Source organism: Hippoglossus hippoglossus, chromosome 9 (genome assembly GCF_009819705.1).
Source record: "Hippoglossus hippoglossus isolate fHipHip1 chromosome 9, fHipHip1.pri, whole genome shotgun sequence".
Classification (NCBI taxonomy): Eukaryota; Metazoa; Chordata; class Actinopteri; order Pleuronectiformes; family Pleuronectidae; genus Hippoglossus; species Hippoglossus hippoglossus.
In genome coordinates this window covers 11,839,018-11,857,583 of record NC_047159.1, presented here as the reverse complement: position 1 = coordinate 11,857,583, position 18,566 = coordinate 11,839,018, and the positions used below count along the sequence as shown (strand labels likewise).

Sequence of the window (18,566 nt, the reverse complement as noted above, 5' to 3'; positions counted from 1 at the left end):
CTAATGACAGAGGGGAGGGGAAAGGGGGAGGAGGGGAGAGAAGAAGAGGGAGGCGAAAGGAAGAACGGCTGGAGGTTAGGATGGGAGGAGAGAGGGAGGGAAAAGAGGAGGGGAAAATCGCTGGTGGGTGGAGTGAGAGGGACGCAGGAGAGGAGGCGAAATGAGGGAGATGATACGAGGGGTGAGATTAGAGGATGGGAGGAGGCAACACTGGGAGGAGACAGAAAACGAGGGGGGGTGAGGTGAGATTACAAGGGTAAAAAAGAGAGAGTAGACGACAAGGGGTGGGCGAGGGAGTGAGGGGCAGAGGAGAGGAGAGGGGATGGTTTATCTTTCATCCAGATATTTTGGGAACATGGACTCAGAGCTGTGGGCTGCTTCAGTTAAGGTGGAACCAGCCATGACCCGAGCACACGTCCCAAAGGCTTCAATTAGGAGGTCTCTCAAAAGGGATCTTGGAAGGATACGTTACAGTGATGGTGACTGTGTGTGAACTCAGGGTCACACACAGTCACCATCTCCAGGAAATGTCCGGACCCAATTTTCTGGACATTTACTTTTTTTTTCTACTCTATTGTACAGGTCCTGACTAATAGTGTATAACTGTAGAGTTAGACTTCTATAAATCGTCCTATTTCTACATATCTACTCTGCAAATTAACTCTCTTTCTTTATCTATTTCTTCATTATTTATGTCCTTACAGCTCAGGCACTTCTCCTCATTCAGCATCTCTGCACTGGCTTTAGTCCATACCCCCTCTTTTCTTGCCCAAATAGATCAATACAGACTTTGTTTTTAGACTGATTTAAGTAGTGGCTCAATAAAACACTCATCCTGCTCGTTTCTTGGCCCTGACCCCACACACATCCAGCCACACGCGCGCGCACACACACACACACACACACACACACACATTGCCAAGTCACAGCTCTGGACTATGTTCTCTGCAGGGTACTTATAACAGCCTGGTGAGTTCTAATAAATACTATTTATTTTGGAAAACCAACAAATATCAATGAGGAGATGTTAAGAAAGAACTTGGACATAAATTTAGAGGAGAGAAAAGAGGCTGGACAGCAATATGAAGATAAAACAGAGAAGAACACAGAGGAGATGGAAAGACAAGAGGAGGCAGTGAGCAGAGTAACATTCAACCTCTGCACCATGAAATGATTCTGACACAGTTAATAAGATAACATCATAATGGACATAAAAGTATGAGAAGATTAAAACAGGATGGTTTTCATTAACTTGCTAATAAATACTCCCACAGGGTTTCTCACACACACACACACGTTTGTACAGGTGTCTTAGTGAGGACACTCATCTGCATAATGCATTTCCTAGCCCCTTACCCCAAACCTAACCATCCAAACTAAATGCTTAACCCTAACCTTTAACCTAAACCTAATTCTAACCCTAACCTTAAAACCAAGTCTTAAACCCCAAACAGTCCATTAACGGGGGGGTCACAAATTGAGGTCCTCACTTTCCCAAAATGTCCTCACTCCGTAGGTTTTAGACTCAAACTGGTCCTCACAAAGATAGCTGTACAAAAGCATACACACACACACACAGTGGGTGTGGGTAGATATATATATATATATATATATATATATAGATGGAGGAGTCATTAAACCTGTTCCCGCTGCCGGACTGATGGAGGGAGCTAATGTAATCACTGAAGACACTGTGTTTATATTTCTCTGCTATAGTACAGATGGTTGCTCGTGCTCGTTGGAGGAGATCTACCTCGAACTTTATTTGGGGAGATGACATGGATAATTAGTAAAAACCCTGTTGAGCCCTTTTGATCAGGCAGTGGACACCACAGGACGTAACCTCTTCTTGGACAACTGCCCTGTATGAACCAGGTTAATGTCAGCAGCCGGTGTTGTGAAAAGGAAGCCACCCTCTGCAGCGATGAGCCTACAATCATTAGGAATATCCTGCACCCATTGACTGTATATAAAGATGGACGACACATCTCAGCTTCCTCTCACTGCCCAGAAACAAAGCGAAAATATCCCACATACGAATACTGCCATCTTGCATATTTGGAGCCAGAATCTGCACAGAAGCAATCGGTGGACAGAGCCACGTTATCGAGCTGATACAAATGCTCCACTAATGTCAAGTAAATCTTTGTGATTATTTCGAGTTTTGGGTCCATGTCCCATTCACTAACACGAGGGAGGCAAGGTATATGACCTATACTGCAGCCCGCCACTAGGGGGTGATCGAGACACTTTGACTTCACTGTTGGGGATCTTTGAGGTCGTCCATCTCTACATATCATCTTTATCTACAGTCTATGATTGAACCACGCAACAAAATATCAGCTGCTACAACATCCTTTTCTTTTCCTATAGATAACATGTTTAAAACTGCATGTCTAAGGTCAGGGGTCAACGACAAGGACAAGAGAGAGAATGACAGGAACATTAGGTGTGAAAGGGAACTACTACTCTTAGTATTTATGTAACCAAACAGGGGCCAGACAGAAAGTAAAACTGGAAGGAAAAGAGTATGTATTGTATTGAATAAAAAACTCACGAACGTTTGTGTAAACCATGTCCTCAATGAAAAGATAGTTATCTCTGTAAGTTTACTCCAAAACTGCCAGTGGGTATTTCTTTCAATTCTGATCTGATTCTTGGTTTAAATTATTCCCGTTTAAAGAACAAACCAACACAAGATAAATAAAAGAAGTCCATCTTGTAGGGGGGGAAACAAATGTTGGTTCAATCAAAGTTGAGAATGAATTAATATATTAACTGCATTTAGGTCATTGTCTCATTTCCATGTGATGAGATCTCTGGTTTTGTTTCCCATGAAGATATAATTTCTAAAATATGGACCCTCCCTTTAGCCCACCGCTCTATTTCAATGTCTTTAGAGACTTGATCGATTGCTTTCATTGTCAAAGATGGCCAGTGGCCAGAAAGGGTAAGAGAGGGAACAATGGAGATTTGTGGGCCACAGTATAATGATATCAAAGACTAACAATACAGAGTGTGCTGCAGCACGAACCCTCAGACGCCCTGCCAGTCCTTTGTTCTGTCAAATGGTCTATTCCAGTCGTCCATATGCTCACCTCTCAACATGCTTAATGATCAGAGCTTAGCAGCCCGCAGCCAATACACACACACACACACACACACACACATGCGCACCCCAAGGCAAGCTCCACCCCTTCATGGTAGGATAATCTGCCCCTGTAAATGACATTTAATGCATCAGCCACATGATTAAAAGGGGGACACCCACCCCTAATTCTGCCAGCTGCCCACATGCACAATCACACAGATTTGCACAGCTATCCTTATAAGGACTTTCCATTTACTTCCATTCACTGTGGCAGCCTTACCAAAACAATCACCAATTCACGCCTGACCTTCACCTTAACCTAACCACAATTCACATCTTACCCCTAACCTAAACCAGGAGCTCAGAAATGATGTATGTCCTCACTAGGACTGAGCTTTGGTCCCCATGAGGTATACTGGTCCTGACAAGATCAGAGTTTATTTAGGAAAAGGAAGAGGTAATAAAAATTAGGACACACACACACACACATGCACACACACACACACACACACACACACACTGGGGACACAACATATGTCCAATCTCTATGCACAAATGAAATTTCAGGTCAAAACTGAAAACAACAGCTGTGGTCTGAATAACATTGATTCTACAATAGAAAACCCCTCCCGTTTATTTTATAATATTCAAACTATATATAAAAGTATATAGTATAAAACAGGTCGTAAGAAGGATTATTCTCCTTTGTATTATCATCACCATATATCATATGGCTGACATAACTCTTTGGCAGGGCAGTTTTGTTTAGTGGAAAACAGGAGAGTGGAAACTCTAGATGTTTGTAGACGTCTCCAGTAGTTAGACTGATGAACGTGGAGGAAATGGGCAGCGCGCCCGTGAGTAACCCAAAACTCCATAATCACACAAATCCTAGCGTATGCACAGATACATTTACTCACAGGTGCACACACACTTACCAACAGGTAGACAGACAAACATATGTAAGGCTGTTTATAGTGGGGAGAGTATTTGTCTGCCAGCCGTCTAATCGGTCTAACCCCACCAGACTGATATAAGCCTAACTAATCCCCCCAACCATCTCTGTAAAGACTGGACTGTTAAGGTTACAGTGACTTTTATTCCCAGAGGAGTTCCAACTTATGCGATAAAAAAAGTAGCTTCACAAACCAGGTGTTCTATCCAGTAAATTGAAATTAATGTTTAAGAGTGAGACAGAAAAATGCAGAATAATAGGAAGCAGAAAAACAATACAAGTAACAAACATGTAGATTAGGGTAAAGATTAGCCTTTGGTCCTGTGTAAACATGTAAAATCAAGTTTGTACAAAATGTGCATTTGTCCAGATTTGCAGCACAAGATTTAATGCTGAGCTTATTATCAGAAGCTTGTATCTGCCGCCTCAGCTCAGTCAGTGTTTATAATGGCTCGGTTTCACAGTGGAAAATATTCCTTCCTGCGTACCAGCCAAGCACACACACACACACACACACACACACTGGGAGATGGATCGCTCGGCCAAAACGATTGTCCATCCGAAGAAAGATAAAGTGAGAAAAATCTGTCTGGAGACATGAACACACAGGTGCACGTGCACACACACTCTCTCTCTCTCTCTCTTTTTCTCTCTCAGACCACTTACAAACACACATTTGCTTAATGCTTGGGTCAAGTCCGGGTCAATCAGAGAGAGAAGCATTTTAAAAGCCAAGTGTAATGTGGCCTCAGGGACGGAGCAGAGCACACGTTCCAAATAGACCATCCAACCCTTAAGACCATGAGCTCTACATGTCTCCTCTTTAGTAACACTGCTCTGAAGGGGGGAATTCAACTAAATAAATCTAATTCTGTCTAGCAGGTTATGATGAACTTTATTGAGCACATTCCCACTCACCAGAGGATGAACCAAGCACAAACTTTACGCTGGTAGCTCCACCACTGTCATCAGTGTGTTTTCTATTCTAGTTCTGTACCTTTGAGTTTCAATCCACGTGTCTCCATGTCTGTGCAGAGGCAACTTTGTGATAAAGCGTTCATGTAAATCCTGTGTTTTGTGTAAGTCAGTAAAAGTCTCTTTGTCCTATGTATTATCAGTTTGGGATCAGTGAAGTCCGTCAATCCATCAATCGTCATGAGTTACCCAGTTAAATACATCCATCCCTCCATCCCTCCATCTATCTGTCTGTCTATCTATCTATCTATATAAGACATGTGTAGCATTATGCAGTGCAGTACACTGTCTATCTGTGAGGTTGATATGTGTCGACACTGAGAATTTAAACATTTTATGTTACTTTAAGATGGCAGTATTTACCTCCTGCGATGTGACGAATAATAGAGATGGAGCATTGACTCGCAGCTGGAAAAAATAAAATACTTTGCAGGAAGTGGCGAGACAGCTCCAGGAACATCTTGGTAAACAAAAAGAAAAATAATAATCATGAGGCCTTTGGGAAAATATTTTGCTTTTTGTTTTTTAGTTTCCAAGGTTCATTGTGGTATGACTGACATCTGCAGATGTTTTTGTATACTAATGCCCTGTAACGTCTTCTGTAACATGTGCTGATTACATCACACTCACACTTGAGCGTGTTGCAGCCACATCCGAACGCCAGGAGTGTTCTGAGTCGACGGTTTGTCAGAACGTTTCATGATAGATGTGCCTCGGTCAGACTGCGTTCATTATATCAGCCTCAATGTCATGACACAGGCTTTGGTGGATAATGAATTATGTGTGGATGGTGTGCTTCCTACCGGTTTCAGGCAAAAGCCCAGAAGCACAGAGAAAACACACTCACACAAACACACACACACACAGTATTTGATGCACTGAGTAGACGTTTCCATGCTTTAACTTCTCCCTCTCTAGTAGACAGCAGCTGTTCTGCTTTGACTGCAGAAAAAGAGCGAGGATGTAAACTCAAAGAAAAAGAAGTGCAGATAAGATCACAGGATGATCGAGACAAAACATAAAATGATGGTGAAGATGAATTACATACGATTAAACGTGTGTGTATTTGTGTGTGTGTGTGTGTCACTTGCAATCCCAGCCCTTATATCTGTGACCAGATCCTATCAGCAGGGTCTCAGGGGGACTTCCAAGCATCTGCCCCATCCAGCTCAGTCTAAAGGACCAAACATCAATACTGCCCCACCCCCAACACTCTTCCTCCAACCCCCTCCCTCTGTCATATGTGGTTGTGTACACATGCATGTGTGTGTTACATCACCACAAAACAAGTCTGTGTAGCAGCAGTTTCAATAAATACATGGAAGCAATTAACACCATCTGCAGGAACCCACTGCAGAATAGAGGATCAGGGCTTTCTGTTGAAATGATAATAACTTGATTTTGTTGTTGTTGTTAGTTTGTTTTTCACATGTGGAAAGTAAGTACTGTATATTTATGGTACACTACTAAACCTTTGTAGCTAAACAGTACCTAATACTATAGTTTATACAGTATATCTCTACTATGAACAATACATTTGAAAAAGAAAATCATACAGTCCTCACCACAATAAACTATAAAAACAAACAGCATCGAGGGGAGGTAGAACATAAACTGTGGATGAAGCAGGTGCTTTAGACTCACCTGTTCCTGTGTCCTCTCAGTTGACAGCCACAGCCACCTATTGAGCTCTGTGTGGGACAGCGGCCTCTGTGATGGAGCCACGCCATTACGCACCGGGCCAGAGAGGAGGCTCCACGCTGCGTAAAATTAATTCCTCCTCTCCAAAGATCTATATAGTGTAAACACACCTGCGGGGGAACGACCCCAGAAGCTACATGATGGAAGAATTGCTGTCACCTAAATTGTGGCTCCCCCTATAGGTGGGAGGCGAAACTCACAGTCGTAAATACAAGTACTGGAGTGAGCCTCTCCATGCGCATAGTGACAAGTTAGAGTCATGTTTTACTCAAATATGATGCATGGTTTTATTTGTTGTGACATCGGAGATAAAAACTGTGATGAGTAGTGATGCCCTGTGCAGTAGGACCCTATATATATGATAGGCATATATATAGTTTCATACTTTTTACTGCACAACATAAAGATCTCTAATGTAGTGTTTTGTGCCATTGCTTCTGTGAACAATCCACTGTTGCTGTCAGCTGCTCTCTCTCTCTCTCTCTCTCTGTCTCTTTCACAGACACACACACACACGAGCATATGACACTGGCTCATTAAAACACCCATAAAAGTATTTTACCATCCTCTGCAGACCGGCTGGATTCTAGATGTGCTTCCCACTCACCCAATCCAAAGTTATCCTTCATATGATTAACCAAGTGGGCATATGTCCCACATCTCTTTGCTTCTTTTAGCTCTCAAATAAAAGCTGGTCCAATATTAGATACTCATTTCCTTTCTCTTTTTTCTTTTCCTTTCTTCTATTCTTCCGACAACGTCCTTTTTGGTTTCTTCGCTGGCTCTGCCACGCTGAACATATCGAGAGAACGAACTGTTCCTGCACGGTACTCCTGAGTCACATAGTGCAATTCCATGTGTTCCAGGAGCGTTGTGATAATGGCAGAGATGCCTTTCTCCCTATTATAATTTTGTGCACCATATTATAAGGTCAAATAAATGATGTTGTTTTGAGTATTGCACTGCTAACTGAGTCAAGCTTGACCTTTGGTTATCTTTACACATGCTGGGGCAGAAACCTCTGACCCGTGCGAGTGCATGCGTGGGTGGGGTCTCGTCAAACACCAGACGTCCGTCCACATGAAGACAGCAGAGGCTCCTCACAGGTGAGACTTACATCAGAGGAGAGTTATGCTTGTTAACTGGTTATTGTTTATCTCCAGTTTCAGTTGGGAGCAGCCTTGGTTTCAGTGCATGGTGATGTAATCTCTCTCTCACACAGTCACACACTCTTGCACATCTGTCATAGTTGTTGGGAGAAAGTACAGAGAAGCATGGATATGACCTTATTGTTTGACAGGACGATTCTTCTTACTCGTCTATCAGCCAGTTTTTCATGACACATGCGGTGTTATGTAAATTCAAGAAAAGTTCAATTCTGTCCTGTGGTCAAAGCTCCTACAAAAACATGATCTGTCTGATGAAGTATATAATGACTCATATCACATCTAATAGTCTGGATTTGTTTGAGACCACATGCTTGTTAAATGAGGAACATGTATCTTCTTCCCACATGAGTGTGAGCTGATGGGACATTTGATTCTTTCTTTTTCAGAGAGAAAGAGAGAAAGAAAGAAAGAAAGAAAGAGTGCACATTCATTGGGTAAATCACCTTTGGAAATATAAATCCCTACTTCCATCTAGTGGCTTTTTACTGTCATAGCATATTAAACACCCTGTGAAAAAGTTGGTTTCCAAAACATTGGTCTATTTATCTCTTCATCCAGTAACGTATATACCTTCCACTTTGTGGAGATCAATTCAAACCTCTCCTGAAACAAGCCCTAACTTTTTTAGCTCTCCTAGGTTTCGCCCACAATTGTTCAATGCCGAAAATGAATCCAAAAACTTTATTGTGCCAGCAGGATCTGTGACGTGATTGCGGTGGGTACACAGGAAATGAAAGCAGTACATGAAACGACAACGGCAAACAGCATCGAGGGGTAAAAATGCAGTGTGTTGAACGAACCTTGGTGTGGCATGAAAAAACATATGACACAAAGCACAATTCAATAAATTAACCTTTGTGTGGATAGATACAAATCATCCATAAGGTCCATAAGAGAGGAGAGTGGAGAGGACTTATCTCAACTCACTGTCGTAAGTGCAGTCAGCTGTGATTTTCAACACTGTCTGCTGGCACTGTGTTCTCATACTTTTCAGGAAATTTTACAAAGACAGTATGGAGATAATGCTGAATTTTTCTTTTTCCGTATCATTTATTTATTCTACAAGGGAACAGGTTTCTCCACACAAGGCTGTGAAGAAGAGAATTACTTTTATTGGTTCCGGTGTCAATAATCTGCTGTATTTTGATGAAGTCTGCAGATTGTTGATGATGTCATTCTCTGGGGCGTTGATCAGGATAATCAGACTCAGTCTTAACTTATAAATATGATTTTCTTTTTTAAATCAATCCAGCACCATTGAAAAAGAGTAAAGAGGACGTGTGTATAATTATTTCACAGGTCAACACTGCAGTACTTCCCCATCTCCATTTCTTTTTAAATAAACACAAAAAGAATGATAATACATGTTAATATCAACAAAAACATAATACACAGCACTCGTGATATAAAAATAATTATATCCATTTGACCTTCAGTGAGCCATTCCTCTCCTCTGGTCCATATTTCAGTTACAGCCCACATTTAGCTGCACTAACTTGTTAGTCATTCACTAATGACATTGATTGTACATTCATCTTCAGCCTTGGATATTTTTTAATTTGTACAAATATTGAACTCAGCAACAGAACAAAGATATAAAACGGGGACACGTCAAAATCAAATGTGTAGTTTCATGAGTATGAATCATTGTTTTTATCCTCTGATGACTCATCTGCTGCAGACTGAAAACTATAGATGTACAGTAAGTACATTGCAGGCTATGCATAAATCATTTATTCAAATTCTCAAGTTTTTGGCATCTCTAGTCACCTTGTTTGACTAAAGCCACATGTCACCTTAACCCTTACAGTTTATTGACCATAGCCACAGTCTTTCTTTCCCTTTAACCAAAATGTACTTCCTGTTCATGTTTGGTTGAGTCAATGTCATTGAACATAATCCAGAGTTTGGTAAAAATTGTCCAATAGGGGTCAGGCAAGTGCAGAGTTTGGACGAGCAAGGGGTTAAAGGTAACACATCCCTGCTTTTTGGATTAATTACAGTACATCAGGATAATCGCATGTGATTGAAGGACCTGTGTCAAGAGTTGGATCCAGATGACACATTGACGAACATCTCCTCAATTTTTGTTATCGCAGTATGTTCGTAGTCATAAAACCAACATATGCACGAGCATCAAATGTTAAAACGCAGATGATACAGCCGTCACATCTGATTTGATTCACATTTGTTCACATTCAGTTTTGTGGATCAAGGCATGATGCCACATTGGTCCTTTTTGTATTTGCAGTAGATGCGAATGGATGCTGCAGAATAGCCGGATGAGAAGGATTGCAAAATTTGGGAAAAGGAAATGTAGCCAATTAGAAACAAAAGCAGTTGTCGTTCATTGGCTCAAGTGATTATGTTCGGTCTAATAATAATCCAATAAGACAAGTAAACAAACTAAATAAACTCCAATTTAATCTTTGGTTGACCTAAATAGGAAAAGTTCAAGGGAGCAGTTGAGTATTTATTATGAAGCACAGACATATTAAAAGTCACCACAAAGAAAAAGTAAAAAGTTCCTAGTTTTATGAGTCACATTTGACCCCACGTCAGAATTCTGATCAGTATCAACCGTCTCCGTTTTTCATTACACTCCTGTCTCGCTGCCAATGGAAAGCTGGAGAGGTCCACACAGGCTGAGGGAGCCACAACCAGGAGACAACAACCAGGAGACAAGAACTGAATCTAAATACTTCAAGTACATCCTCACAACCCAAAGGCATTGCTTTGCTTTTCTTAATCAGAGTCGCTGTATCCTTTTCTTTTTTTTTATCAAAAAGAACAAAAAACATCTATTGGTCATTGATGCTCCTTTACTTGAGGCTGTCTAGCAGGTGCAGGATGAAATATCTCAGGATGAAAAAGCGGTGCCATGCACTTAGAAGACACAGATGAAGTTGTCCAGAGAGTTTCCCTTGCTGAACGTGTCGGATTGGAGAATCCCCTGCAGTGTTTTTATACATCCCATCATTGCATTGTTAATGGTGTGGTCCTAGCTAGTGAACCAATACTATAAAGTGTTTTTATCCATTACCCTGAACCGGACTGATCTAGAGATCACATTATGTGAATTAAAATTAAATAAATCATAAATATTTCAGCTCAAAGCTTTATATCAAAGAGTGACTAGCCAAACTAAAAACCCATCCTGTCAAGTTTAGGCTCCGAGCTCATGAAAACATGTTGCACTTGTCATATTTGTGGGATCTAACAAAACTATGCTGTAACCCGTGCTGCCCCCTCAGGGCGCCCGTGTCCCTGCCAAGTCTGACAGACAGTGCACTCTGCATACCAGCATCAAGGTCATATTGTTTCACCAGCTTGTCCTCTGCGCTCCAGCTATCGAAGGAACAGGGCAGCATAGCTTGGATTTACCGAAAGAGTCAAAAACAGTTGACAGATTAATTTCAGTGGATAAAGACGAGTGTGAGTTTGTAGAGAGGCGTAAATGTGTGTGTGTGTGAGATCTGTGGTCAGAAGTCGTGAAGCTTTAACGGAGAGGATCACAAGAGTAAGTATTGAAGTCCAGCTCATCACGAGAGCAGCTCCACGGCCTCGAACACTTCGGACGAGAAGTTCAGACTGACAAAAGTATTGTTCTCCATCGCCTCAATGCTGTCCTCCATGCACACGCTGTCCTGTTTGATGAGGCTGCTCTCAGACGTGGGACTGATGACGATTATGCGCGGGATGCCCTGAAGCGACCGGGGATCGCTGGATAGGATCGTTCTGAAATTGAGGGAGTCGAAAGAGTCGCTCTTGAGGCTGTTGAGCCGATCGCTGATGCTGCGTTTCTCCTCCCCAGCGTTTGAAATATCATTGTTCAGACTCTGGCTGCGCATCCTGGTAAGAACTAGTAGGGGGACAGTGGCGATGGTAAGAGAGCTGGAAACCAGTTCATGTTCACAAGTGCTCGATGGTTCATTCATGGTGGACGGACACTAGCGATGTTAGAGCAAGCAAACAAACAAAAAACACATTCAAACACAAAACAAGAAAAAAATCAGTTGCAAGACATGATGCAGAAGCATTAGAGCATGAAGGCAAATCAAATTAGCGTGATCCAAATAGCACAAAGACAATTAAGCCGGAGTCACACATTTCGGTGTTGTTGAGTTTTCTCACCTTCTGTGGTGCATAGGTCTTTGTTGCTTTCCGCTCCAATTGTTTCTTATAGGACCTCCCTCTGCAAGAGTGACCGTACGACGACATGCTTCTGAAGGAGTCACCTGACTTCCTGCCCAAAGGCTCCATCTCTACATCCCTCAACACCTGCAGGGATATAAAAAACAAAAAACATTATCAGATGTGATCCTTTGAAATTCATGTGAAGACATTATCTCAAATAGGCAATGACCATGTCTGTGGCATTGGAGGCCGCCGAAATGAAGTGTGTCCTTGATGCTGTGGACTGTCGGCTGATGATGGAGTCCCTGTAAGACGACTCGCTGATGGAGGAGGTGCATTCCTTCCGAGGAGTAGGAGCGAGAAACCAGAGGCAGGGGAACTTCTCTGCTAGAGTCATCCTGACGAGAGCAGAACGATGAAATCACACAAATAGGTTTAAGTTATTTAAAAAGACATTGTTATATTTATTTGCACAAGATGAGGACAATTGCCCTGAGTCGTCCTTCACCTGTATTTGTTATGTATGATTGCATAGATGAAGGGATTGTAGATGGCCGAGGCTTTTGCTATGATTGCAGGGACGGCCTTGGAGTATGGCGACAAGATGTTGGCGTGCCTGCAAGAGACGAAGCAGCACAATTAAAGAAATTTGAATAAAATAATCCTAATCTTGTTCATTGTGTGGGTCACAGTCTTTTTGTTTGTAGCACGACAACCCAACATGGCCACCGACCATGACTCCAACTTCTCTTCATCTCCGTGTTTTTGCAACATAATGAAAGGGACATTTCAGGTCGGGGGGATTAGCCAAAATGTGCCAGCTGCCACAGAGAGTTGCCTAAATCCATCTGATCGTGTGTGTGTGAGAGAGTGTGTAGTGGATTGTGTGTGTGTGTATGTGTGTGTGTGCGAGACTACCTTTTTCCCCTGTGAATTAACAGTGAGAAGATTTCACAGTTACGTAAGTACATCCCATCTTACTGTATGTCCCAGCAGAGACATGTGGTTTAATGATGTTATGATAGCTTAGATTAGCAACTTTGCCTTCTGTTGTGTGTCAGTCAGCCAGGGGCACTCGGCCTCTGGCTGAAAAAAACAAACATTATATAATAACATTTTCTGAGCCCGTTTTTGGGGCGATTTTTTATCCAAACTGCCAACACGTCATTCATCACACACTCAGAGTCAGTGTGTTACAGGGCAGTCATCTGGACGTGTAGAGTTACTGCCATGCCGCTGCTGTATTTCCTCTGAATGTGTGATTTTCATCCTTATGCACAATGAATGGTTTGAGGAATTTTTCCATTGTAACTCCTTTCGAACATGATTTTTATTTTATTTAATTTTGCTTTATTAGTATCTATATGTTGTTAAACTTATTTTCTGTGTCTTTTTGCATAAACTGATATTTGTATTTAGTTCTAAACGGCAAAGGGCATTATTCTTATTTCCATTTTTATATTTACCATAAGTTTGGATGAAGTTTCTTTGTGAATGTAAGACTGAATAATGAGACAGTGACTAAGCCTGGATTTGTTTCTCTTCTCTACTTCTGTGGCTGATAAACTGCATTGTTTCATGTGTAGCTTGAGCTAAAGTGCAATGATAAGTATGACTGATGTCCTGGGCTGTTATTATGGCGTCACTAAGCTGCTTGTATGTTTGTTTGAGTGCACATCTTTGTTTATCTGTGTCTCTGTGGGCTTACAACTTTGTGCAAGTCTTCTCAGCTGATCAGAATCTCAATGCTGTGATCTATTCAAACCCTCAATAGGCCATTATAAACTCAAACTGACGGAATGAAAACATCAAATATCGAAGGTTATAATTCCAAAGCTGCAGATAATGTTAAAAAAGATAAATTCAAGTTTAATAGCTGGAGGTATTCAGAGCTGTGTAAAGCTTTGAAAAAGTTTCTGGCTCAAAGTATGTGGAAATACTTGTTAATTATAAATTGGTGAAGGTCTTAGAAGATTTGAATATTCACTTGATTCATTTCAATGAGAAAGAAAGTGTTGAATAGTTCAGCAAACATAAATATAAATATATATATATATTGGAAAGCTTAATACATGTGACAATTTCCCCCAATGAGCTGAATATTTAACGTTTGAACTAGGTTTCTACATTGAAGCTTGCAGAAGTAGTTACAAATCCCAAAATTGTTTGAGCAGAACATACAGTGAATACACAGAGACATTACCTCAAATGTACCAGAACACTCATGACACCAAAGATAAATGAGTGATTAAAGCAGCAACATAAAAATCTTAATACGTTCCATCAGACTTACCCTGCCCAGGAAATCAGTGTGACGCAGGCATATGGTGACCAGGAGAGGACATAAACCACGATGACGACGAAGGCGATCTTCGCCAACTTCCACTCGCTTTTGATGGACTTCTGCTGGATGAGGGTGGATTTCCTCACCTGAGTCCCCAGACGCTCTACCTCCCTGTCGGTGCGGCAGGACGTAAAGGGCCAGTTAAAGCTAGATCATTAAAATTCTGATTAAATACTTTGCACTCTGGTATAAAGCTGATAGTACCTGCCAGTCTTCCTTATGGCCAGAAACATGAGGAGATAGCAATAAAAGATGATTCCCAGAGGAATAAAGAAAACAAAACAGCAAAGCATCATCGTGTAGCTCCTGTTGGCCAATGTGTATGTGACGTAATCCCACGTACAAGACGTCATCAGCCCCTCTGGGATATAAGAGCCTAGAAGAGTAGGAGCAAGAAGTATGATATCAGCAAAAACATCAATGTTTCTTCATGTTGGACATGATGTAATGTCTGAGGTGCAGGAGATTGAGATCACAGGTCAATTGTGTTGATCGCAGGTGAATGAATGAAGATTAGTTTTGTTAATCCCCACATCAATTTGCTCAGTAGGGAACCAAGAACAGGATGTTTCACTGTGTCTTTCAGACTCTCACAGGGGATTACGTAAACAAGACCCCATTGTAAAGGAAACTCACTCCAGCCGACGAGAGGAGCCAGACTCCAGGCCAGAGAGTACAGCCAGACCATGAGGATTGCCAGTGCAGTTCTCCTCTTGGAGCTCCAGTGAATCGCCTGCAGGGGCTTGGTGATAACCACGTAGCGGTCGATGGAGATGGCCAGTAGGTTGATCATGGAGGCAATGCCGAACAGGGCGCCACAGAATGCGTACAACTTACAGCCTAAAGGGGACGGGCACATAAAAACATTTTCAGCAGCAGGATTCTAATATTTTTAATAAAAATATGATTAAAAAGCTGTGTCCCAATTCAGGGGCTGTATCCTTCAGAGGCTGCATTTGAAGAGCGATTGTATCTATTGTACAGCAGCGCGACTAGGCTGTCTCATTTCGAAGGCTCCCTCAAATACACTGAAGATTGTGTACTTTTATACAATAGAGGCTTCAATTGGTGGATCCCTTCAGACCAACCTATCCCAGGATCCATTGCACTTTGATGACAAACTGTCTGTGGAAGTGACGAGACCAAAATGCTTTATATTTTATAATATTAGTATCAGGCTTCAACTTAATCAAACAGCTAACAATAAATATTCAATTACATTCAGTTATACAATTAGACAAAAAAATCAAGGGAATCCTCCGAAGAGCAGAATGTGTCATTTTAGTTCTGCCTTCATATCTGAGGAAAGGGGGCGGCCCCACAGCTGGGACACAGTTATGGTCTCTTTCTCTGAGGCTTCTGAGCAGAACTGAACCTTTGAGTGTCTCTATGGAAAAAGAAAATTTAAAGAGTCTCACCCATCTCTCCGAACACCCATTCCTTGTAGAGACAGTTGATGAAGAAGATGGGCGACTGTGTGAAGGCCATGAGGAAGTCGCTGATCGCCAAGTTCATGATGAAGTAGTTGGGCAGGTTACGAAGCTTCTTGTTACTACACACACACACAAACCGGGAAAAGAAGGGATTTTTTGTTGTTAGTACGAAGCATATACACATTGTTTGTTCAGCTTCGACTTTGGCCACTAGGGGTCTCTTAACCAAATCAGTAACCAAAGACCTATTTCGGTGATGTTGTGAAGCAGCGAGGATCATGGGAGTTGCGATGAAAATCTACCCGGTGCAAATCATGGATGAGGTAAGAATGACTGTGATCCATTATGAGTGAGCATTACAAACAGAAATGTGTTGTTCCTTCATCACAGTTACAGCGGTAACGTCAAAGCCACGGGTGAAGCCGATATGACGCAATTTGGAAACATTTTGGATAATGTAAGTATACAATTTAACAAGATACATAACATAGGTCTAGTTGTTTTTAGACATTTTAATGAAGAAGTGTTGCGTATTATATCATTAAGTAGTCCAGGGTTGTAGTGTTCCTTCGATGATATGATAATGGACCATTGCACGCCAATAATTCAAACTGTACACGTACTGCAGGTTGGAATGTAGCATCTGCTTTAATAATTTTAAATTACACAAATACCCAATATGAACCAGTTTAGAGAAAAAAACTCTCCTTCAGTTAAAAGTATTTTATTTGAATGCATGACTCACGCAGCACTGTTTCATTGTCAGAATTCATCAGTGATAAACCTGCCATTGAACTGATCAACTCTGTGTGAACCTAGAGCTTGATTAAGCAGCATATTGACCTGTCATCTGCCTCCACAGCTCCTTATTGATTAAACTGGGTTCCCCTGAATTAAAACTACCTGCTTCCCGATTTCCCGATTGTTCTGGTGTTCCCTGAACACCAGAACAATCCACTTCCTTAAACCTGTGAGTCATTTGTGGATTTGTTGTTATGTCACAGCTGGGGTTCTGCGTGTTTGTGTCCGTGCATGCGTGTGCATATTCGAGTAATTCACTTTATTCCTAGAAAATCATCGCATCGGATGACTTCTCACTTGAAAGGCAATTATCTCCCCTCTCTGGCTCTGACTCTCTGACTCTCCCTGCACGCGTGTTAATGACTTTTCTGAGAACCCATAAAATCATCTACATTTCTGATTCAGTAAACACAAATTATCATCACAACACAATGGAGATGCCCTCATATAATCTGTCTACAGTGATGGACAGATGGAACATAAAAGCTGCCGACAATCCCCAGAACAATCACGCGCACGCATGCATGCACACAGACGCACACACACACACATGCACGCACACACTCACTTTCTCTCTCTGACCCAGTTTCTGTGAAACAGTTAATGTCACTTGAACAATAAGAGACCAATGTCTCCAAATTACATAACACACACAACCTCGTAGAGTGTTTTCAGATTCTGAGTTTCTCATCCGGTTCAATGACACACACCCTTGTTTTAAACATGACCTGTTGCATGTGAATCTAATTTCACCATTGCTACAAAATAAATGTAACATTCGATTACACTCTGTCTTATCTTTATGCAGTTTTCAGTCTCATTGTTTCACTAATTTGTGCTTTTTTCTATATAGGATGTTGTTATTCTGGTTTATTATTATTATTATTATTATTATTATTATTATTATTATTATTATTATTATTATTATTATTATTATTATTTAATAATTCTATTTGGATAAAGAACACAGTCCTGCACATATAGAACACTCATTATTTCTGCTTCTCCATCTCCATCTGTTCAGCTCTCTCTGAGATCTCTGAGTGATTATAACGTCTCCTCAGGGCTCCGATGGAGACCAACATTCAAATGGTAGGAGCTCTAATTGTCAGATGAAGGCTCAGAGAAAATGCACTGTAAAGAACAGACAAAAAAAAATCAAACCAGTCACACAAACCCACCTATAGAAGGCGAACATAACCAGAGCATTGCCGGTGATGCCCAGCGTCCCGATGACGAAGACGAACAGAGCAACGATGTAGTGAGCATGGTCGGGCACGTCCACCTTGGTGAAGAAGCTGCTCTGGGTGTGTGCTTTCTCAGGCTCCATGCTCTCAGCGGACCACATGGCTCAGACACCTCATCAGGACCGGCAACCTGGCAGGATGCAACACGTCTTCCAGGTCGTAATCCACGTCTTTACACTCGTGCCGGGCCTCCATGGTTGTGTCATTAGAGAGATGCAGTGGAGATGCACGCTTTCTTCTTTAGATGAAGCTAAAGATCAAGGTCCGGTTGCACTGATAAACTGGTGGTGAGCAGTTGATCTCAACTTTGTAAAGGTTTGAAATCCAAGAAGTCCAAATGTTTATATCTGGAGGAGAAGTTGGAACAATGAGAAAGAAGATCTGTGCAAAATATTTTCTAAAGCCAAATCTTATCAAGTTGTCAATGTTGCATTATACAGAACATTTTCTCTTTCACTTCTTTGTCCAGTAGATGCTAGATGACGTCCGCAGCCCCTTCCCACATTAGTTTCCTCCGAATACACCTTACGAGCCACATCCTCTCTGTCAATCCGCCTCCGGTCTGCTGCTCCAAAGCTCCTCTTCGGCACCTGTTTTGTCCAAATGTGTCCCCCTTCGATTCTTGTGTTGGTGACTTGATGATGTTCTCCAGTGCATTAGATCCCACGCTCGCTCCACATTGTCACTGATCCTCCAGTCAGTGTCAGCCTGCA

The 18,566-nt window shown here is 41.7% G+C and overlaps 1 protein-coding gene across 2 annotated transcripts; it reads right to left on the bottom strand.

The window, feature by feature from the left end:
* Positions 1-11,025: 11,025 nt before the first annotated feature.
* opn4xb (opsin 4xb) lies at positions 11,026-18,566 on the bottom strand. 2 transcript variants are annotated; one of them, XM_034595376.1, is made up of 9 exons: positions 17,788-18,566; positions 15,791-15,924; positions 15,009-15,212; positions 14,577-14,748; positions 14,322-14,483; positions 12,537-12,644; positions 12,258-12,426; positions 12,026-12,172; positions 11,026-11,841 (listed from the first exon to the last, which is right to left on the bottom strand). In XM_034595376.1, exons 1-9 carry the CDS (start codon positions 17,952-17,954, stop codon positions 11,434-11,436), a joined length of 1,671 nt encoding a protein of 556 aa, XP_034451267.1. In that variant the 5' UTR covers positions 17,955-18,566; the 3' UTR covers positions 11,026-11,433. The 2 variants fall into 2 exon arrangements, with proteins under 2 accessions (XP_034451267.1, XP_034451268.1); XM_034595377.1 differs by having other exon boundaries at positions 11,580-11,753; positions 17,788-18,167.

Bases quoted from the DNA above. Each gene is read 5' to 3' on its own strand.
- opn4xb (XM_034595376.1), bottom strand. From the start codon at position 17,954: ATGTGGTCCGCTGAGAGCATGGAGCCTGAGAAAGCACACACCCAGAGC. The intron at 14,749-15,008 runs GTGAGTTTCCTT...CTACTCTTCTAG, and splicing joins GGCTCCTCTCGTCGGCTGGA to GCTCTTATATCCCAGAGGGG. The intron at 12,173-12,257 runs GTCATTGCCTAT...ATATCCCTGCAG, and splicing joins CCTCCAATGCCACAGACATG to GTGTTGAGGGATGTAGAGAT.